The sequence below is a fragment of the Nematolebias whitei genome, chromosome 11, assembly GCF_014905685.2.
Source record: "Nematolebias whitei isolate Nwh7 chromosome 11, NemWhi1, whole genome shotgun sequence".
In the NCBI taxonomy this organism is placed as follows: domain Eukaryota; kingdom Metazoa; phylum Chordata; class Actinopteri; order Cyprinodontiformes; family Rivulidae; genus Nematolebias; species Nematolebias whitei.
In genome coordinates this window covers 5,966,860-5,989,581 of record NC_056508.1, presented here as the reverse complement: position 1 = coordinate 5,989,581, position 22,722 = coordinate 5,966,860, and the positions used below count along the sequence as shown (strand labels likewise).

The 22,722-nt window shown below is 45.0% G+C and overlaps 1 protein-coding gene across 1 annotated transcript; it reads left to right on the top strand.

Moving 5' to 3' along the window:
* The first annotated feature begins 9,641 nt into the window (after window positions 1–9,641).
* camk1gb (calcium/calmodulin-dependent protein kinase IGb) lies at window positions 9,642–18,881 on the top strand. The gene is made up of 13 exons (XM_037683879.1): window positions 9,642–9,719; window positions 11,510–11,621; window positions 13,294–13,419; window positions 13,546–13,620; window positions 14,352–14,490; window positions 14,797–14,920; window positions 15,092–15,167; window positions 15,396–15,508; window positions 15,578–15,656; window positions 15,823–15,910; window positions 16,217–16,563; window positions 16,650–16,738; window positions 18,548–18,881. Exons 2-12 carry the CDS (start codon window positions 11,536–11,538, stop codon window positions 16,699–16,701), a joined length of 1,305 nt encoding a protein of 434 aa, XP_037539807.1. The 5' UTR covers window positions 9,642–9,719; window positions 11,510–11,535; the 3' UTR covers window positions 16,702–16,738; window positions 18,548–18,881.
* Window positions 18,882–22,722: the final 3,841 nt, after the last annotated feature.

Here is a 22,722-nt window from a genome sequence, read left to right as displayed (position 1 = left end):
TATTTTGACCACAATAGAAACATAACCCTTGTTCTCGGCGTTTTTGTCTAACGTTGGGAGTAAGATGGGTGCGTCCCACCTGCATGGGCTCTGACTCTGGTAAAGAGAGTGAAGGGTGTGACGCGTGGGTAAAAAGATCTTGGAACTTGGGAAACGAAGGCGACTCTTTACCACAGACAACACTGAGTGACGGACCCGAACCGGAAGTGGCGGTACGTTGGGAGTTGTAGTCCCGTTCCCGCTGTCGCTTGCGGAAGCGCTCATCGATCAAATTGGCCAGATTAATGAGAGCGTCAAAGTTGGACGGCTCGTCCCTAGCGGCGATCTGGTCCTTTAACGTATCCGATAAAGAATTTAGGAAAGTTCCCTGTAGTGCTCTTTCGTTCCATCCGGTTTGTGCGGCGAGGATGCGGAACTCGAGGGCGTGTTCGGCTACTGGTTGCCGGCCTTGACGTAAGCCCAGGAGACGTTTCTCTGCGTTGGGACCCGATAGTGGTCTGTCGAATATCCTGCGAAACTCGGTAAGTACATTACTAAAAGAAATAACTTTTAAATCATGCTGGCGGAGAAAAGAAGTTGCCCACCGGAGTGCGTTACCCTTTAACTGGCTCGTAAAGTAGGTGATCTTAGCGTTTTCTGAGGAGTAGAGCCTGGGGGCTCCACTGAATGTGAGCTCACATTGGAGGAGAAAACCGTCGCATTGTTCTGGGTCACCGGAAAAAAGTTCAGACGGTTTTACCAGTAATTGTGGCTCCGATGAGTGTCCCGCCGAGCATGTGCATGTGTGACTGTTCTCAGGGGTTTCTGCTGCGACTGTAGGAGGAGAAGGAGAGAGAGTCTGTTTAATTGAATAAACCATACCTCCCAGCTCCTGTAGATTAGCTTGAGTTTGCTGTTGTTGCTGGATCATTTGTGAAAGGATCTTCTCAAGCTGGTTTACTCGCTCCGTTTGCGACGAGGACGTGGCTTGGTCGTTCCGAGCCTCGTTCTGGGTTTGGTCTGGCTGGAGCATTTCTGTTGTATGTGCGGGCAACCCAGTTGTAACGAGACCCAGAACGACACAAGACTCAAGCTACGAAAAGTGATATTTATTTACAGTGATACTAGAAAAATATATACAATATATACAGGGCCCTGGGACTGGAACTCCTGGAAGAGGGAAATAGTTTGTTCAGGTCGGAAGCAGGTAAGTGACACAGGAGGGAAGGATTTTGATTTGTTGTTTCTGTCTTACAGCTTCTTCGGTACTGGAGTGAGTTCAGGAGTCCCGAGATGCATGAGTCCCAGCAACAGGGTTCAGGAATCCAAGGTCCACAGGTCCGTGTTTCGTGAGACCAGACAGGATGTCGAGAGATCAGGACTGGAATGGCACGGCCAAAACGAGGAACTGCTGGCATAGGAAGCACAAGGTCAGTATCACAAATACTTGAGAACATAAAAGGCTGAGAGCACTAGTACTGGGAGGGAATCAATGCTCCAGCATCGAGTAGTCTTGACTGCAGCCTTAAATAGGAGTCGATGCTCATCAGGGAGATGACCGCCAGGTGTAGGTCATTAGCGGCCATCTTGGGAGCTGCAGCAGAGCTACTCTCACAGGCAGCAGCTCTACCAGTTGCGCCACCGTGCTGCCCACGGTCTGAATTGTCCTACAGTAAATGAAATGAGAACACAATCTATTAGTGTATTATCCATATTTAATGTCTTAACAGTGCTAAGTCTGCTAAAATGTACATTGTTAGGTCAGCTTAAAATGAGCCGTCAACTCCTAATGTGGCTATCTCGGATTTAATTATATTATGTTAAATTTGCACCTAATTTATAGATTTAATAAGCCGTTAATAGTTAATTTTTACACAACTAATTTGAACAAATGCTCCTTTTGTGGGTCGTTCAAAATTCCATTCAACTGCTGTTATAAATCTCTTAGGGTCTTTTAAGTTTTTTTTTTTTTGTTTTTTTCAAATCAAATCTTTAAATTAAAAGTCAAGTCTTAGCCAAGCAGTAATTTGCCCTTGACAGACGTCTGTTTAAACCCAAATGTTAACTTTTGGCCTGCAGTGATCATGCCGGGACGTTAGTTGGCGCTGTGGTCCTGTATCTCCAGTTACGCATGCACACTACCGCGAGTTGCACTTCCTGTGTAGCTAACGTTTAGCTAACCAGTCGGTGAAGGTGATGACAAGGGCGGATGCGGTTTGTTGGTTTTATGGAGAGAAAGCGACGGTTTGTGACGGCGAATCGGACCGTTTACCCACTCAAATTCAACTCGGTCGACTGGTGGACCCGAAAACAAACCGTAGATGTTGGACTTTAACAACTTCGTAGCGGATTTATCGCAGGTACAGTAGTACTTGGCCTTTACTTTTAAGCAATACTCAATTTGAATTTATTAACGCATATATATTTTCTTCTTCTCCTGTTTTATGTTTCGTGACACACATTTGGTGTGTCGGTTCTGGTCGAGTCGGAGTGGCGGATGGATGGGGTGGCTGTGAACCGACGGGGCCGAATCCGGTTCCAGTGAATCTTCGCCTCAATGAGTGGGTTCTAATGTAACTATCAGTGTCTGTGGGCAATTGTTGTTTAATAAAACCGGAAAAAGATAAAAGTGGATCTGTTTCAGTTATTTTTATTAAGTGTGGTTTGGTTTCAAAGGTCAGAGGTATTCTCTTGACATGAAGTGAATTTAAACAGTTTAAAGGGACATTTCAGAATTTTTTATAAATTAATTCAGTCAGTTAAAGGGAATTTCAGATATTGTATAAGTTGGGTTTTGGTACAAGATTATAAACAGTAGCTATCTTACCCGATGTAGATGGCTTATAAAATCAATGTCAATTTCTATTTTTCAACATCATGCAGTATTTTTTTATCTAAATTCAGATAACTTGTTTTTTAGAGTGTCATACTTCTTAAAACTTTAGTGCAACATGACGTTCGCGAGCGTGTGTGTTTGTGCGTGTGTGGTTATCACACAGGAGGGAGTTCAATGCGTGCGTGCGTTTGGTCTCCCAGACTGAGAGTCGGCAACACCACAGATAACAGAAAAAGTCAGCCGTACGCTTGAAGGACATTATAGAATAAAAACAAAACAAAACAAAAAAAATAAATAGTGAACAGTTATCTGTAACTTATATTACTCAATAAGCTTTACAGACGAAGTAGACAAGGTATTTTAGCGTTTTTTCCTTATGCAGTTAGTGGGTGTTATCTTTTTTCTGACAAACAAAGCTGCAGTCTTTGTTCCCCAGATGAAAAAGATTCACTTAACCCAAACTCAGTTAAAAAAAGGTTGTAAGCAAATCTGCTTCGGGTCCCGTCTGTTAGTACAGCCAAGGATCCTCCAGAATCAGCCTGTCACTTTAAACATACACACAGACAGACAGTCACACATAGACAGACAGGAGTTTTGCACGTGTCTCACAATTTTTTCAGAATAAATGCCGGCTTATGAGTCCCACTCAAAAATTTTTAGAAAGGGTCTTGAGCATAGTCTCACCTGTTTTTGTCTATTAAGATCTTGATTCAGGAAAGGTCTCACTTGTGCTTGTAACCTTGTAACCTTTTTAATTTGTCTGCGGCCCCAGAAAGACTTGCATGTCACCATTTTTTCTGCGAGTCCCTGCATATCCAATTGTATTTGCTTGACTCTGTCCCACACTATTTTCGTGAGTGGCTGTCTGGAATTCTCGTCTTCTTTGTTGACCAGCTGTGTCAACATTTCATCTAGTTCTCTCCTTCTTGCTCCGTCTCTCGCATAAACTCGGTTGATTACCGCTACTACCCGATTTGATTGTTTTTTCATGGTTTTATATATCATATTACTCTGCTCGAGGGGCTCCATCTCTCATTCAGCATATACCACTCATACGGCCCTCAAACTTTATTTTGTAATCCTTTCACTCCACAAGCTTCTGACCGTGCGTTGGTCGGAGCACACACAAGCCTCGACCCAAAACAGTGTCAGCTTTTTTGTTGCACCGATCAAAACACTGATCAGCCACCTCCACCCGAGGTGTCTTTGCTCGTTTATTCACACACACAGACACACACACACAGACAGATGAGTCTGCGCGTCTCCCCTCTGTTTCCTTGTTTCCAAACAACACTTTATTTATTTTCTTCACTCTTTTTTATGAATTTTAATTGTTTAAATTTTTTTTCCATCGCCTCGTGTGCGGAATTTTAAATTATGAGTTTTTATTATCGCAATCGTGTGCGGCATTTTTAATTATGTTTTTTTTTATTATTATTTTATAGCGTGGTCCTTTCATTAATTTATTCACGCTTTTCCACGGTCCCCGACTCGTGTTTTAATCCTAGTTTTATTTGCCAATTCCGTCCGTTTAAGGGGTCCCTCAATTCCCCAGCCCGACGTCAGCTGAGCTCACGTGACCCAGTCTACGTTTAACTACCGGCCCGTCGACCAATAGGAGGCGCGCTACTGCAGTGATACTACTAGGATTTTTCTTCTTCCCTTATTTCTGTTTTTTGGCCTTCTTATTCTCTTTTTTATCTCTTATCTCTTATCTTCACTTTTCTCTTTGACCTTAGTCTTAGCGCTTCTCTCTTTGTTATTTGTACTCTATTATTCTATTATTCTGCACACTTTAAGTTCCGTGCTCAATGCCTCTAGTTATTATATTCACCTTAGCTGCTAATCCTCCTTTATTTCAGGAGACAGAACACACCATGCTCATCCAGAGGCTTCAATTTAGTTTACGGCCGAATAGCGGAGTTTTTGGGCCTTTCGGCCAACTTAGGTAACCCGCTTACCTGTTATTCATGTGAGGCGCCTCTCCCCTCTGGATGCGAACGGCTGCTCCGCTCATGGGTCGAATCTCACTGCTACTCGTGTACTCGAAGATCATCACGTCGGGGTCAACATCTGAAGGATTTGGTGTGTTCAAAATGATCCGAGCACAGAATTTCAGGAGCACTTCACCTTAGTATAAAAGATTTAATTGAGACAAAGTTAAAGTATGCAGATATTACATGTAATCAGAATGCATTCTGAGGAACAAGTCAGAGCGAACCTTGCCTGGTCAATCAGCCGATGTTTGTTCAACCAAACTTTGTGTCTGAGCGAGATTTATAGATTTGTCATGTCCCGCCCTTTCGGGTTCAGACAGACTTGTGATTGGATGTCAAGACCTCTTGGTAGTCTGGGTGACACCATGTTCAGCCACTCAGGAGCATATCTTACCTTCATGGCAACCTCCGAAGGCCACAGACAGCTTTTGGCTCATTCCTACTGATAAGGGTTGATTTAAGAGCTTTGTTTTGGAACGCATGACACTTACTCTGGCTCTCGTCTGTGTAAAGCTTTAAAACATGTTTTCTGTGTGTCTGAACTATTATTAATGTGAGAGCATAAATACTCAACCTGTGTTAAGTATAAAGTATATGAATGTTGTGATTTAGCGTTATTTGTGTTTAATCAACGTGTGAGCAGTGTGTCACATTGGTGGGCCCTCACTCTCAGCTGCTTTACTCAGAGAACAAAGAAGTATCGTTTCCTGTTGCACGAACAAGTGTCTTACCTGTCTCTGTTTCCCTCAGAATTATATCAAATGTGAACTTGCACTATCCTTAGCACTTGTGAGATTATATATAACATGAAGTAATTAGTGTATGATTATACACGCACACACCTTGTAGAAAATGCATCATTTCACCTCATCAGAGAAATGTCAAGGCTTGTCAAAAGATATAAAAAGATCTACAAGATATCAAATCCAACAATACCAACAGTCTGGGGAGACTCTTTTGTTTATCCTCTGCGAGGCTCACTTTACCGCAGTGCCATAACGTTCCCAAATAGGACACCACAACTAGATGAAAGGGTCTCCTGCCAGGCTGCTAATGCTACGTGTGCTATAAGACTATAACGCTGTGCTGAACTTCACTTCCTCTGCGCATTATCTCCCGTTAATAAAATTAAATGAGTGAAAATACAACAGAAACGGCACGTGGACCGAACCTAACACGCTGTACCAAAACGGTTCAATACACCCGTGGATGTCTACAATCTTCTTCGTCTGTTTCATGTTCAATGTTGTGTACACAGCTGTAGCAAACTACTCAGAAGTTTTTTCTGGGATAAATATCCATCCATCCATCCATCCATTTTCTTACGCTTATCCGGGGTCGGGTCGCGGGGGTAACAGCCTAAGTAGGGAGGCCCAGACTTCCCTCTCCCCAGCCACTTGGGCCAGCTCTTCCGGGAGAATCCTGAGGCGTTCCCAGGCCAGCCGAGAAACATAGTCCCTCCAGCGTGTCCTGGGTCTTCCTCTGGGCCTCCTTCCGGTGGGACGTGTCCGGAACACCTCACTAGGGAGGTGTCCAGAAGTCATCCTAAACAGATGCCAAGCCACCTCAACTGGCTCCTCTCGACGTGGAAAAGCAGCGGCTCTACTCTGAGTCCCTCCCGGATGATCGAGCTTCTCACCCTGTCTCTAAGGGAGAGCCCAGACACCCTGCGGAGAAAACTCATTTCGGCCGCTTGTATCCGAGATCTCATTCTTTCGGTCACAACCCAAAGCTCGTGACCATAGATGAGGGTAGGAACGTAGATCGATCGGTAAATTGAGAGCTTCGCCTTTTGACTCAGCTCTCTCTTCACTACGACAGACCTGTACAGCGCCCGTTTCACTGCAGACGCTGCACCTATCCGCCTATCGATCTCACGCTCCACTTTCCCTCATTCGTGAACAAGACCCCAAGATACTTGAACTCCTCCACTTGGGGTAGGACCACCTCCCTGACCCGGAGAGGGCACTCTACCCTTTTCCGGCTCAAGGCCATGGCCTCGGATTTGGAGGAACTGATCTTCATCCCGGCCGCGTCTCATGCGGCTGCGAACCGCTCCAGCGAAAGCTGTAGATCGCGATCTGATGAAGCCAATAAGACCACATTGTCTGCAAAAAGCAGAGACGCAATCCTAAGGCCACCAAAACGGATCTCCTCAACACCTTGGCTGCGCCTAGAAATTCTGTCCATAAAAATTATGAACAGAATCGGTGACAAAGGGCAACCTTGGAAGAGTCCACTCTCACCGGGAACAAGCCTGATTTACTGCCGGCGATGCGGACCAGGCTCTGACACCGGTCATACAGGAACCTAACAGCCCATATCAAAGGGTCCGGTACCCCATACTCCCAGAGTACCCCCCACAGGGTCCCCCGAGGGACGCGGTCGAACGCCTTCTCCAAGTCCACAAAGCACATGTAGACTGGTTGGGCAAACTCCCACGCACCCTCCAGGACCCTGCTGAGAGTGTAGAGCTGGTCCAGTGTTCCACGGCCAGGAAAAAAACCGCACTGCTCCTCCTGAATCCGAGGTTCAACTATCCGACGGACCCTCCTCTCCAGAACCCCCGAATAGACCTTACTAGGGAGGCTTAAGAGCGTGATTCCCCTGTAGTTGGAACACACTCTACGGTCCCCCTTTTTGAATAGGGGGACCTCCAACCTGGTCTGCCAATCCAGGGGAACTTCCCCCGATGTCCACGCAATATTGCAGAGTCGCGTAAGCCAACACAACCCTACAACATCCAGAGCCTTAAGGAACTCTGGGCGAATCTCATCCAGCCCTGGGGCCCTGCCACCGAGGAGCTTTTTAACCACCTCGGTGACCTCAGCACCAGAGATTGGAGGGCCAGACCCAGAGTCCCAAGGCTCCGCTTCCTCAGTGGAAGACGTGCCGGTGGGATTGAGGAGGTCTTCAAAGTATTCCGCCCACCGACCCACAACATCCCGAGTTCAGGTCAGTAGCACACCACTCCCACTATAAACAGTGTTGGTGGCGTACCGCTTTCCCCCCCTGAGACGCCGGATGGTGGACCAGAATTGCTTCAAAGCCGTGCGGAAGTCGTTCTCCATGGCCTCTCCGAACTCCTCCCATGCCCGAGTTTTTGCCTCAGCAACCACCCGAGCCACATGTCGCATGGACTGCCGGTACCCATCAGCTGCTTCCGGGGTCCCACAGGCCAAAAAGGTCCGATAGGACTCCTTCTTCAGCCTGACAGCATCCCTCACCGACGGTGTCCACCATCGGGTTCGAGGGTTGCTGCCGCGACAGGCACCGACAACCTTGCGGCCGCAGCTCTGGTGAGCCACCTCGACAATAGAGGCACGAAACATAGTCCACTCAGACTCAATGTCCCCCACCTTCCTCGGAACATGTTCAAAGTTCTCCCGGAGGTGGGAGTTGAAACTCCATCTCACAGGAGACTCTGCCAGACGTTCCCGGCAAACCCTCACAATACGTTTGTGTCTGCCAGGTCTGACCGGCATCCTCCCCCACCATCGGAGCCAACTCACCACCAGGTAGTGATCAGTTGACAGCTCCGCCCCTCTCTTCACACGAGTGTCCAAGACATGTGGCCGCAGATCAGATGAGACGATAACAAAGTCGATCATCGAACTGCAGCCTAGGGTGTCCTGGTGCCAAGAGCACATATGGACACCTTTATGCTTGAACAAGGTGTTTGTTATTGACAATCCATGACGAGCACAGAAGTCCAACAACAGAACACCACTCTGGTTCAGATCAGGGGGGCCGTTCCTCCCAACCACACCCCTCCAGGTCTCACTGTCATTGCCCACATGAGCATTGAAGTCCCCCACCAGAACAAGGGAGTCCCCAGGAGGTGCACTTTCCAGTACCCCCTCCAAGGACTCCAGAAAGGGTGGATAATCTGAACTGCCGTTTGGTGCATAAGCACAAACGACAGTCAGAACCCGTCCCCCCACACGTAGGCGGAGGGAGGCCACCCTCTCATTCACTGGGGTGAACCCCAACACACAGGCACTAAGTTGGGGGGCAATAAGTATGCCCACGCCTGCTCGGCGCCTCTCACCAGGGGCAACTCCCGAGTGGAAGATTGTCCAGCCCCTCTCATGGAAACCGGTTCCAGAGCCCGAGCCATGCGTAGAGGTGAGTCCGACTATTTCTAGCCGGAACCTCTCAGCCTCACACACCAGCTCAGGCTCCTTCCCCACCAGTGAGGTGACATTCCACGTCCCAGTAGCCAGCTTCTGTAGCCGAGGATCAGACCGCCAGGGTCCCCGCCCTCGGCCACCACACATCCCACATTGCACCCGACCCCTTTGGCCCCTCCCACAGGTGGTGAGCCCATGGGAAGGGGGACCCACGTCTCCTCTTCGGGCTGTGCCCGGCCGAGCTCCATGTGTAAAAGCCCGGCCACCAGGCGCTCGCCCGCGTGCCCTACCTCCAGGCCTGGCTCCAGAGTGGGGCCCCGGTGACCCACGTCCGGGCAAGGGAACACTAGGTCCATTTATTTGTTTCATCATCGGGGTCTTTGGGCTGCACTTTGTCTGGTCCCTCACCAATTTACTGGGATGAATGGTTTCAGCCTTCAGCTGTTGAGATCTGGTAAAAAATAAATTGTGACTAAATTGTGTAATTAAATTTATGTAATGTTGTTATAAAGAGCACTGATCTGTTATGGTTGAAAAGCTCGTTACTTTTCTGTCTTTAATCTGTGCACAAGACGTGCCTTCCCCTGTTCCCAGCTCAGGACAGATGAATGAGCTAACCTAAGCTCTGAATGAGCCCCCCCTCCCTTCTCTGTGTCTGTGGCTGGAATAATCCCAGCTGCTATTTGTTCCCTCACAGGCAGAGTAATCTGTCCAGAACCTGGTGAGCTGTTGGCAGGAGAGTCGGAGCACACAGAGACAGCGCAGAGTCTCTCGGTAAGTCTGCTGCTCCATGAGCATTTTCTTCCTTCTCTCAAGTGTTGGTGGAAAAGCTGCTGTGGGCGACATCACTGTTGTCTGCTGTGAACTCAAGCAGAATGTTTGATGGATTCATTAACTTTCTAGAAGTCGTCTGCTAAAACATGCTCACCTTCTGTTTCTGTCCGAGCAGCTTTCTGTAAAAAACAAACAAAAAAAAACCCTGCTCTGTGACAAAAACGTTTGCGTTAACTATAAATGTCGAGAGATGATGTGTTGGATGATAAACGAGATTCTGTTTGAAATGATCACCTGCTGCAGGCTGTGACTTGGACAGTTTAGTTCAGTCCTTCTGGTTCTTGTGTTGGATCGGGCTGCACGTGTGGGTTCTAGTAAATGTACACAAACTGAACTTTATACTTTATATACTGTGTACTTCTGTTTAATATACTATATTATTTTACATTATTAGTGTTTAGCATATATCATAGTGCATATCTTAGATCTTTATGTTTCTTTTTACACTTAATATTTTTGCTAGTTTTGAGTGTAACTGGAACCCTGAGTACACAGTTTTGTTCCACCACATGTGATGGGAATGACAATAAACAACCTTGATATAAAAACTGCCTCCCTCGTCTGTCAGGGATCTCTGATTGATTTGAATGTACTTCAGGTTATGTTTTAGTGTTTGAACGTGTGAGAAGGTCAGGTCTCAATCAGGAGTTACTAATCCATTATATAAGAGAAAAGAGGACAGGGAATTGGGTAATCTGCTCATTCAGAGCGCTTCTAATCCTTCTCAGAAACGTTGGTTTTGTTAGATAAGTTGTATTCTTCAGAATGCCGATCTTTCCAGATTTTTTGTGGTTCCATCCAGGGACGTTTTTCTCCTGATTAAAAAAATTCTGCAGTAATAAAGTTTATACATTTTTTAAGAGTTAAAGAGTTGATTGTGATCTGACAGATGCACAAAAACCCTTTGGCCTCTGGAGAACCTTTAACCAAAAGAAGTGATTTGCAGGGGTTTCTGCACCTGACTGGACCGAGCACCTTGCTGTGAGCTGAATACAGAACAAAGTATTTTATTTAGTTTTATTTAACTTTTATTTTATGAAAAGTAATGTTGTACCACTGAGAGCCTATATCTTATCCCCAAAGGAGTCCTGGCCAAGACAGCAGCTGAACTGTTTCACTTTTTAAACACGACAAAATTCAAACAAACATCTGACCGTTCAGATTGAAGCAAGATAATCTTCAGCAGTTTTTGGTAACAGATGTGGATTTAATACTCATATTTTTAAAATAATAAATACTTGGCAGGTAGATTAATTTAAGATAGCCCTGTAACTCACAGACAGTTTGTATTTGAGGAGGAACATGGATGGTTTGCCCATCGGACCAAAGACTGCATCTTCTGGTGACTTTAGAGACTGTAAAGAACCAGTAAATGTACCAGTGTTCCAGTCTACAACTGTGTAAAGTAGGCAAACCAATATTTTTATACAGGTTGCATGGTGAGTACAAAAACTAGAAGCAGTCACAGAAGATTGAAGCTCCAACCTTTTGTCTGATAGATGAAGACTTGTGCACGCACACCGACCTTCATGACTGCTTCGTCACGGCTCCGTTAATTCCAGACGACTGTCTGGTTGTATGATTAGAGCCATGAAGGAGTCTGAACATTAAGCAGGATCATAACTGCTCTACTTCCACACAGCACTTGGACAATGAAAGTAAACCAGGTCACTGAGGAGCTTCTGTGTTTAGTGACGTCTCTGTTTGTGTGTTTTGTTTCTTTTGAAAAGAAATCCCTGCTGAAGCAGCTGCAGACATGGGACGCCAAGAGGGTGACTACGCATGGAAGAAGACCACTGAAAACATCCAGGAGATCTTTGACTTCATAGAAGAGTTGGGATCGTACGTATCTCCCTTGTTCGTTGAACGGAGTCATTTTCACCGCCTAGCTCTGAGCCCGTCTTGGAAATGTTGTGCAGCTGGATGTCAGATGGACAGATTTACACTTTGATTGGATTGACAACAAGAGGCCTACTTTAGAGGAGGCCCAGACAGTAAGATGGTCTGGCTGTTAGTCAGACTTTAATAAAGGAGCCTAAGAAGGCGGCAGGAGTTCATTCATAAAAAATAAAAACCATAAGGTTGTATTTTGTTTTTTAAAGCTGTGCTACTAAAAAGAATCATCCCATCTGAGAACAACAGAGACAGACAGGGTTGATGTTAGGTCAAATGTTTGATGTGCAGTATTGTTAATACTAACAAGGTTCCTCTGCTAGAGGACCTGACTTGTTGGGTTTATCTACCTGGATCATTTTCCTCACTTCCTCTTCTGACGTCAGTCATCTAAACAACACATCAAGGCCAGTCAAGGTGCACTGGATTGACCACAGAAATTATAAGCATGCCAAATATTAATGCTAATGCTACTTGAATCATAATTTTCCATGAGGAACAAACACCATTTATTGATTTATTATAGTTGGAGCAGTTTGTTGTGAGAATGACCTCGTCTGGCTATCCATTACTGTTGCCTGGATGAAGACTTCTGCCTTTTTCTTTATACTTCCTGCTCTGTCTGTCACAGCTGATAATATCAATGATAACTATTTGACAAAATCTCACTTCAGAGGTAACTCCTTTCAGATGATTATAGGAGAAAATGAGCTCTGGTAACCATGCAGTCTATACACTGCTTGGGCAGCGGTCGTTGTGGCTGTTCTTCATGTTTTACAGAAGTGTGTCACCTCCTAGACAGACGGCAGCTTCATCATATCCCATGTCTGCCCACAGTCCTTGACCGCAGTCTGTGACCTGACCCGCCCAGTCCTTAGGGCTCCTGCTCAGAAGCTGACCTTTGTGCTCAGAGACCTCAGCTGGCCACTGTTTCCATTGCGTCAGGGATAAAGGCCCTAATCCACCCGATGGAACAACTATTCCCAGCATGAGCTGAAGATAGCATGGGAACAGAACATCACAGAGCACAATAATGAGCTTCTGACATCTGAATAGTTAATCCACAGAGTTCCTGGTCACATTTAAAATCTGCCATTTGGTGATTTCTGCGATGCAGAAGTTAAGTTAAGATGTTTTAAATTGTCTCCCACTGCAGGAAATTCAAACCAGAAGAGTCAGAGGCTGTCAAAGTAAAAAACATGGCATTTCTTAAAGGAATGCATAATCACCCACAGCCTTTCATACCAGAGTTTGTGCAAACTAATGTCAATTAGAAGTGGCAGCCATCTTGAATTTTGTTGATTCGATAAAACTAATTATTTGCAGATGTAGAGCCAATAATTATTTTCCAAGTGTTTCATTGAAAGCCTTTCAGTAGTTCATGAGATATTTTGCAAACAGATGCAGCCCCCCCCCCCCCCACACACACACACACACACAGGTAAAACCATTATCCTCAGGCTGTACAGAAACTGGGTTACTGCTTTCTGCTGCTACGGTCCTCAGATGTTAATCTACTTGGCCTCGCTTTTAAGTGAGGAGGCTCATTTTGTGTCACCCAGAGGATAACTAGTTAGTGATGATGTCATCTAACCATTTTCATTTCTGTGTTGTTTACCAGGGGGGCGTTTGCAGAAGTTTTCATGGTGAGAGAAAGGAAAACGGGAAAGACTTTTGCCATGAAGTGTGTGAAGAAGAAGAAGAAGAGGGACATCAACCTGGAGAATGAGATCACAGTGCTAAGAAGGTAAAGTTTTATAAACCTCCACGCTCCCCCAGCAGCTTGATCCTTTGGATTAAAGTGTTCTGGTTTCAGTTTGTTGAACTTAAAGCAGCATCATAACAAAACATGTTTGTTTGTTTTTTCAAACAGAATCAAACATGAGAACGTTGTGGGGATGGAGGGTTTCTATGAAAGTCGGACTCATTACTATCTGATCATGCAGCTGTGAGTTTCATCTTATTGATTACATCAAATTAATTTTCGTCAAATTTAAAGAGTTTATTTCAAACCAATGTTCAAGTTTCTTCACAAGTTTATTGACCACCTCCAAAATCTAATCAGCAAATAACACAAGTTTTAACATCTCTGATACTTGGCATGCATTATTGATATACATGATGAACATTTGTAACCCTAAAACAGACCCTTGGGGTGCACCACATGTGACATTGATTTATTTTGGTTTATCTGTACAAATTGTTGTTTTATACTTCAACCATACTTCTTTATATTTCTTTATTTTTCTAACCAGTACACCCTGAGTGATGGTGCTGGATGTTTTATTGAGCTCTTAAAGCACTCCAACTTTTTGCATCAGTACATTCCACTGCTTCTTCTTCATAAGTGGCTAACCACTTCTTCAGTAGTTAGCACCGCTGCCTCACAGCAAGAAGGTCCTGGGTTCAATCCCCGGCTGGACCTGGGGTCTTTCTGTGTGGAGTTTACATGTTCTTCTCGTGCTTGTGTGGGTTTTCTCCGGGTACTCCAGTTTCCTCCCACAGACCAAAAACATGCATGTTAGGCTTCAGGCCCGGGCCTCCCTTGCAAAAGAGATCTGTGATCTCAATGGGATTTTCCTGGTTAAATAAAGGTTAATAAGTTCCATCCTCTGATCTAAGTGAACATGTCTGAGGATCATCTCTGACCGGTTGCTATAATGTGTGTTCATGTGTCAGTGTTTCAGGCGGAGAGCTCTTTGACCGGATCCTGGACCGAGGGGTGTACTCAGAGAAGGATGCCAGCAGGGTGATCCAGCAGGTGCTGCAGGCCGTCAGCTACCTGCACCAGAGCGGCGTTGTGCATCGGGACCTCAAGGTAAGATGTTGACAACATACTGGTCCACAAACGTGACTTTCAACTTTCAGCTCCTCTTTTCTCAGTCAGTGTGCATCCGTTGTAGCTAATAAGGTGTAGGGGTTTGCTTATTTTGGTTGGGTTGACATCAGTACTAATTTAAAATGGTCATTATTACTTGAACAATTGGATCATTGTGGTTATGAATAAGAAAAACAACAATGTTGTTTTGGTGAAAGCTACAGGCAGCTGCAGCATGCGGCCATGGAAACTCAGGTTTAGAACAAAGCAGGGACGTTTGTCTCATGAGTGCTTGTCCTCCTTCAGCCGGAGAACATCCTGTACTACAGCCAAGACGATGACTCTAAGATCATGATCAGTGACTTCGGCCTGTCGAAGATGGCCGAAAACGGCATCATGTCGACAGCCTGTGGCACCCCAGGCTACGTAGGTGAGGAAACAAGACTTATCTTGTTAAAAACGTATAAAGAATAAAATACTGGGGGGCTGAACTGGGAGACTGGAGCATCTAAGGTTTCAGCGCAAATATAGTAGGCTGCTTATAATGTGTTTTTTATGCCTTTATTTTTGCCATACCTTTAACATTTCTTCTCATTCTCAGCTCCTGAAGTTTTGGCCCAGAAGCCTTACAGCAAGGCAGTGGACTGCTGGTCTATTGGTGTTATTACCTACATCTTGTAAGTATCTGCTCCAGAACCTTCATTAAGGGATTGATTTTCAGATTATAGACTGCTGCTGTGTGCATCATATCACACAAAGACAGGTGCTGCAGTGGTTGAGTGATAGCACCCTCTAGTGTCTGGCAGGACAAGTGCAATACACTGTAGAATAGTTTTGGAGTTAAATCCCCCCCCCCCCACCCCCCACCCAAATAAAAAAGATAAACATCAATCTTTTCCCTGCAGACTCTGTGGATACCCCCCCTTTTATGAAGAGACCGAGACAAGACTGTTTTCCAAAATCATGAAGGCCCAGTATGAGTTTGACTCGCCCTTCTGGGATGACATATCTGAATCTGGTAATTACACAACATGCTGCATCTACAGAGCACTGTTCTTGTTCACACTTTCTTACTTTTGATCTGCAGCAAAGGATTTTATCCGTAACATGATGCAGAAGAATCCTAGCATGCGCTATACGACAGAGCAGGCGCTCCGACATCCATGGTGAGTTCCACTCGTTATCTTAGTCAGGAAACAACAAAGTGTTAGGTCACTCAGTAGAAAACAAAAGGATTAAATAAGAAGTCCCAATAAATCAGCTGGTCAGAGTCCAGGCTAATCGGTACCTTGAAATAAATTTAAGCTTTCTGTTACGTGATCTGTTCCTCAGGATTATTGGAAAGACAGCGAGGAGCCAGGACATCTATTATTCTGTCAGCGCTCAAATCCAGAAGAACTTTGCCCAGTCCAGGTGGAAGGTCAGTCTGCACTGATTTCTTGGCTCCATTGTGGCACACACTATCCAGGTGTCCGTCCGAGTTCTTCCTGATAAAGGATGCTTAAGTTAGATGTTGTGATGTAAATGTCACTAATGGATGGTGACGTATAGTTACAGTCAGTGACAACTAAGCCAAACTGAACTGTTCAGCACTAGAAAGGACTCTTAACACATGAGTGTATTCTCTGGATAAAGACAAGAAACATTATCAGTGAATGTGTCCTTAATGTCAAAGTGAAGCTCAGGTTAGATCTCTTACAGACTCCTGTCTATGTTTGATTCACAGCAAGCCTATAATGCTGCTGTAGCCATCAACCACATGAAGAAGCTGCAGCTGGCCCACTCGGAGCTGATCCAGAGGCAGGCCAGCGTCCCCGACATCAGAGTGATCGATGTGTCCTCACCAACAAAGACCCGCAGACATGTCGATCTGGACAAGCTGGAAGCCGAGGCGGCGGATGTCAATGGGAACATTGAGACGCATCACATGTCTCTACCCCTGAGCCACGTAGACCTGAAGAACCACCTCCACCCACTGAAGGCCACTCAGAGTCATGGGGTTGCACACCACCCCCACATTACAGCTGAGCAGGGGAAACACATCTACCACTCAGAGCCAGCCAACCTGAACGGGTATGGATCAGCATCGTTAGGTTGCACACCTGGACTGTTTGATTTAAAAGAAGGACTAAAACACGATCAAACTATTCTGTTTCCAGGTACGCTAAAAACGGGACCGCTTTGCAAACTGGAGTTTGCTCCATCATGTAACTGCTGCATGGAGTTTCATGGAATAAAGCTTTTCATGGTAGGTTCATGTAAAGTTTATAGTTATGATGTTTGGAAACAGTTCAGTGAAAGAGCATTCCTTGAAATATTACATATCACTCATCACATTTCAGTCCAACTTTTAAACTAAAGTCAACTTTTGACTAAAACAGCTACAATTCTGTTTCAGTCAAACCAAGTTTTTAGCTCAATATCTGTGAAACTCACTGAGTTTTACCTACTTTTGTCAAATGTCAAAGTCAGAGGTTCTTTATTTGTCATTCGCACCACATGTGGTACATGTGGTGGAACGAAATTGTGTACACAGGGTCCAAGTTACATCCAACAAAAGTATAAAAATATAAAAGAAAAACAGTAATAAGATCTAATATATGATCTAAGAAAAACGTTAACTAAGAACACACCAAGCACTAGTAGTATAAAAATAATACGCCGAACAGCAGCACGAACATGAGTCTGTGTGAGCAGATGAGCACGAATGAACACAGCAACATGAAACAGATCATCAGCAACATGAAACAGATCAGCAGCAGCATGGAACAGATCAGGAGCAACATGAAACAGATCATCAGCAGCATGGAACAGATCAGGAGCAACATGAAACAGATCAGCAGCAGCATGGAACAGATCAGCAGCAACATGAAACAGATCAGCAGCAGCATGGAACAGATCAGCAACAGCATGAAACAAATTAGCAGCATCATGAAAAAGATCAGCAGCAACATGATGTGATTTTTCACAGTGATTATTCTGGTTAGAGATTCATGAGTCTAACAGCCTCAGGGTAGAAGCTGTTCCTCAGTCTAGTGGTTCTACACTTAATGCTCCTTAACCTCCTTCCTGAGGGGAGCGGGGCAACAAGTGTGTGTGCTGGGTGAGTGGGGTCCTTCATGATGCAGGTGGCTCTATTCCTGCATCTGGAGGTGTAGATGTATGTGATGGTGGGGAGACTGACTCCAACAGACTTCTTGTGTTAGCTAAGGTAGACTGGCTGTGGTGGCCATCTTGGATTGTGTTGACTCCTGAAGTTAATGAATTTCAGACATACATCCAAATGATAAGTTTCTGAGAGTTTATTTGAAATCTGTTCGTGAGATATTTTGCTAACAACACAGACAAACAAATGGACACACACAGACAAGAGCAAACAGCTAAACTTCCTTTTCACTTCAGTGGTGAGCAATAATGGAGTTCACCAGATTCAAGATGGCTACTCTAACATACCAAAAAGATCTGTCAGGTTTGCAGCTACTGAGCTAAGATTTGGTGGAGTTGTGTGCACAACACACGCTGAGTGCCAACACACTGCACAAGATCTTAACCTTCCATAAATAGATAACCCCATTCAAAATGGCTGACACCTCCAACTCATTAGAAAACATGAAAGTGTTACGTTTTGGACTGGTTCACACATATTGTGGAAAAGCACAACATATTCCAAGTGTGACTCATTGTGCAGATTTTTTGCTTAAAGCTTCAGCATTAACTCTTGGAGTCAACTATGTTTATCTGTTAGCAAAATATCTCAGTAACCAGAGAACAGATTTTAATGGAACACCCAATAATTAGTCATTTGATTTACATCTACAGCTGCTCAGCTTTTGAAGTCAGCTTAATTCAAAATGTCCGTCAGAGCCAAGTGAGCTTAAAAACACATGTCTTTAACTCTGAGTAGCAGCAGAGAGTCACACTGCTCTCTGCACATGACAGTAAGTAAAAATAGGTTTTCATCATCAGATTTTGTTTTTCAACTCTGGCAGCATGAAAGGTGTCACAGATGTATGTTCATGATGGTGTCTCTAACCCTGCATGCGTCTGCCTCCTCCAGGTCACTTCTGCTGTTTGGACTCAGCATGAAGCTGTTTTGTGTCAGCAGCTCCTCTGGGCTCAGAGTGGGAGGTGTGGGAGCCTCCGGTGGACCCAGGTGGTCTGCATGCTTCACAGTCGGGGGATTTTATTTCAGAGTGCCAATGAAACTTCCTATGAAGCAAGCACACTTACTGAACTTTAAGATGTTTAAAGCTCCAGTTCAACATGATTCATTTAGAAGGTGGGGGTCAGTTGCCCACTTACCTTCTCTTATACGTGATGATCATAAAGTCAAGCTGGTTTTGTAAATTAATTACAGCGTAATTAATGCTGGCGTCATTTAATGTGCATATTTATTCACTTTACATTGTTTATTTTGTTATTTTGAATGTAAATGCTGTAATTTATAATTGCCAATGTGTAGCTCTGATGCCATCAGCAAAGTAAAATATGTATTGTTATTTGGAGGACGGTTGTCTTTGTACTGTAAGTGGATTTATTTGAACAGTGCTTTGCTTTGTGTTTCTGAAGCTCTGTGCTGTTTTCTTGTGTCATGTATTCACCAACTAAATAAGCTTTTCAATGTATTCTTTTTGGACCTTGTTTGCTCAAAAATAAAATAAAATTCAATTCAATTCAGTTTATTTATGAAGCATCAAGTCACAACAGAAGTTGTCTCAGGACACTGAACAGAAATATTCACATACAGAAATGCCAATTAGTAAAGTTCTCTATCAAAGGAAGGAAAAGCATCCTCACTAAAATTTACTTCAGTCATTATAAAAATAAAAAAAATCTCACCTACAAACTTTTCAACCATCTCCATTTTGTTTATAAGCGAAAGTACCTAATTGAAGCTAATTAACAGTTACAGCACATGATCACCAAAGACAAATATCAAGTCTAGAATTTTTTTCGTCCACTTTTATTCTGTAATCTATCTAGGCCTAATATTTTATAACCTGCCCCAACCCCCCCCCCCCCCCTCCCACACACACACACACACACACACACACAGTGTACCATGACACTTGTTACAGAGACACATCCTCTCTAAGCGGATCCGCTCAGCAGCCAGACCCACAGGTGCTGGCCTATTTCTGGGTAACTCCTGATCGCTCCTCCTGCCTGTCCTCCCTCCACGGCAGTTTCCACAGGCGCCCCGACAGCAGGCGTTGCAGGACTGGGAACCATGGTGCATTCACGCGCTTGGGGGCCACCAGGAGCGCTGTCAATCCCTCCTCCTGAACTCGGTTCAGGAACCGTAAAATCAGAGGAGGTGGAGGAAACGCGTACAGAAGCGTTTTGGGCCATGGGTTGTGGGCAAACGCATCCACCCCCAGCGGTGGTTCGTCTCGCGGGCTCAGAGAAAACCATAGTTGACACTGAACGTTTTCTCGTGTCGCAAACAGGCCCACAGCTGCTTTGCCAAATTTCTGCTACGTCTGAGCCATCAGATCTGGATGGAGAGTCCAGTCCCTGTGACGTGGACCGCCCCTGGATATCACATCTGCCCCTTTGTTCAGAACACCGGGTATGTAAACTGATCTGATGGAGAGCAGATTTTGGTGTGCCCAACACAGTAGTTTTCACGCAATGTGTAACATCTGGGCTGGTCGCACACCCCCCTGCCGGTTTATGTACGCAGCAGTCACCTTGTTTTCTGTGTGAATCAAAACGTGTTGATTCTGCAGCACAGGAGCAAAGTGTTGAATCACGTTCAGCACCGTGCGACACTCCAAAACATTTATGTGGGCTGATGTGTGATGGGGCCACAGCGCCCTTACAGCTTGAGATAGGCATGTCCCCCCCCCCCCCCCCCAGCCTGACAGCGACACGTCTGTGAAGACTGGCACGTGTGACGTGGGTCTGCTGACAGGGACTCCCTCTGACAGAACCAGGGTGTTTCCCCAGTATCGGAGGTCTGCCCTCACGGAGGGAGGAACAGTGATCATCCGTCTCTTTTGTTTTACTGGATCCACACGAAGACGCGCAAACCACCTCTGGAGGCGTCTCGTGTAATAAACCCAGTGGGACAACTGTGTGAGCTGACGACATCGTCCCTAACAGCTTCATGACGGCAACAGCTGTTATCACTCTGCCAGGTCTTACGTGGCGGATCCGGTCTTCCAGAGTGTCGATTCTCGTTTGTGATAAACGAGCCCTCATGGTGGTTGAGTTTAGCTCCACTCCCAGATAAACAATTGTCTGGGCCGGGAAAATCGAACTTTTCTTCCAATTTATGGCGAAGCCCAGATTTAACAGGTGTGATGTCAGCGCCTGGGCCTGTCTCGTTGCCTCCTTTCTGGAGTGTGACAGCAGCAGCAGGTCGTCCAGGTAAAACAAAACTCTCATCCCTGCTCTGTGTAACGGTTGCAGGGCCGTCTCCACACACTTTGAGAACGTACGAGGCGCGAGGGAATAACCGAACGGCAGCCTGTTGTACTGATACTTCATCCCTTGAAAGGAGAAACGCAGGAGTTTTCTGTGTTTTGGGATGATCGGTATGTGAAAATAGGCATCTTTCAGGTCGACGGAAACAAACCAATCGTTTCTCTGGATGTTGTCCAACAGCTGTCTGGTTGTCAACATGTGAAACGGTCTGTCCATGAACGCCTTGTTGAAAACTGACAGATCCAAAATGGGTCTCATCCCTCCGGTCCGTTTGGGAAACAGGAAGTAACGTGAGTAAAACCCTGTGTCTTCCTCTCCGTTGGGAACTCTGGAGATTACTTCTTTTACCAGAAGTTCTTGGACTTCTGCATTTAGGGATGAGACTTGGTCTGGTGATGACAGGACCGTCTCTAAAATTCCTCCAAACGGAGGGGGTCGGGTTGTAAATTGCAACGTGTAACCCTAGCTCAACAACCTGGCCATCCATCTGTCTGGCGAGCATGTTTTTAGCCACTTCACGTAACGTTCGTGGAGTGGACGTGCGTTTAAGTGATGTGTAGATGAACATATGCTGAGATATATTCATCAATTAAAACGGGTTCTTCATTTTTCTGGACTGTGTAACATACGTGCATTGAATTTAATGAAATGTGGACGTGAGACGTTAATTATCTTTGACTCACCACGACAGTGGGTCATTTATTAACAGAATCAAGTTTAACACATCAAACATTTACATTAATTTGGCTAAATATGAAAATAACAACATAATTAATCAGCGAGCTGTACAATTATGATCAATTATCCACACGGCGGTGGATGAGCACTTTACATAGACATTTCTAAAAATATCTGTCAATGATTTCTACTTGATAGAAGAATTTTTAAAGATGGAAAGATGAAGTTTAGTGGGAGTGAAAGATGGATGAGAGAGAATGTGGTGTGTATGAGTGAAAAGTGTTGACAGGACGACACCCTCCATCCGACCCAGCTTTTCCTCGGTACGCTCAGTAGTGGACTAGACTCATTTACCTCTCTGACGATAAATCAGAAGAAGAAGAGCTCCAGTTAACGCTACCTTTCAGCGTCTCCATAGGATGGCTGTGACTCGTCCGAAGTAGTGACGATATCCCGTCTGACACAAGTTCACCTCAGCCAGTGGACCTCACATGAGTGGGGTTCGTCCGAGTTCCACTCAGAGGTGAAGATGTTATAATCCCATAAAACTCGGAAGAGCTCTATCATGTCAGGGTTTTCCTGTTTCCCAGCCAGACTCCAACAGAACTTCACAGAACTCACAGAACTGAGAACTGGGCACATCACAGAACTGCCACTTCACCGAACATCTCCGAACTGCGATCATTTCAGAACTGGGAGAACTAGGAAGTACCGACATTTTAAAGGCTCTATTCCCGGTTCATTTGGGAGTCCCTGATTGGTCAATGTCGACCAGACAGGAGTGTGTTTTGTGATGTAAGAGATTACTAGAAGTCAGAAAACAGCAAGAATGTTATTGGAACAGATTGAAAATGTTCCCAGACAGGCGAGAGAAATGTTTGGGCGAGTTTGGAGAAACAGGTGCCAACTTCTCTGTTTACGTCTGAGAGGATTTAAAACAAGACAGTTGTTCCAACACTTGTCTGCTTCGACTCCTGACCTTGGAAAACGTACACTGCTCATTCAAAGACAGAAATCAGAAAATGCATAATTACTCTGTAACAGACCTTAACATGAATTCTAACTTTGCATAAGCAACTCAAAAAATCATTGTTACTGTTTTACAGTTAATAAAATTGATTA

Bases quoted from the DNA above. Each gene is read 5' to 3' on its own strand.
- camk1gb (XM_037683879.1), top strand. From the start codon at position 11,536: ATGGGACGCCAAGAGGGTGACTACGCATGGAAGAAGACCACTGAAAAC. The intron at 13,420-13,545 runs GTAAAGTTTTAT...TTTTTCAAACAG, and splicing joins GAGATCACAGTGCTAAGAAG to AATCAAACATGAGAACGTTG. The intron at 15,509-15,577 runs GTAATTACACAA...TTTGATCTGCAG, and splicing joins GGATGACATATCTGAATCTG to CAAAGGATTTTATCCGTAAC.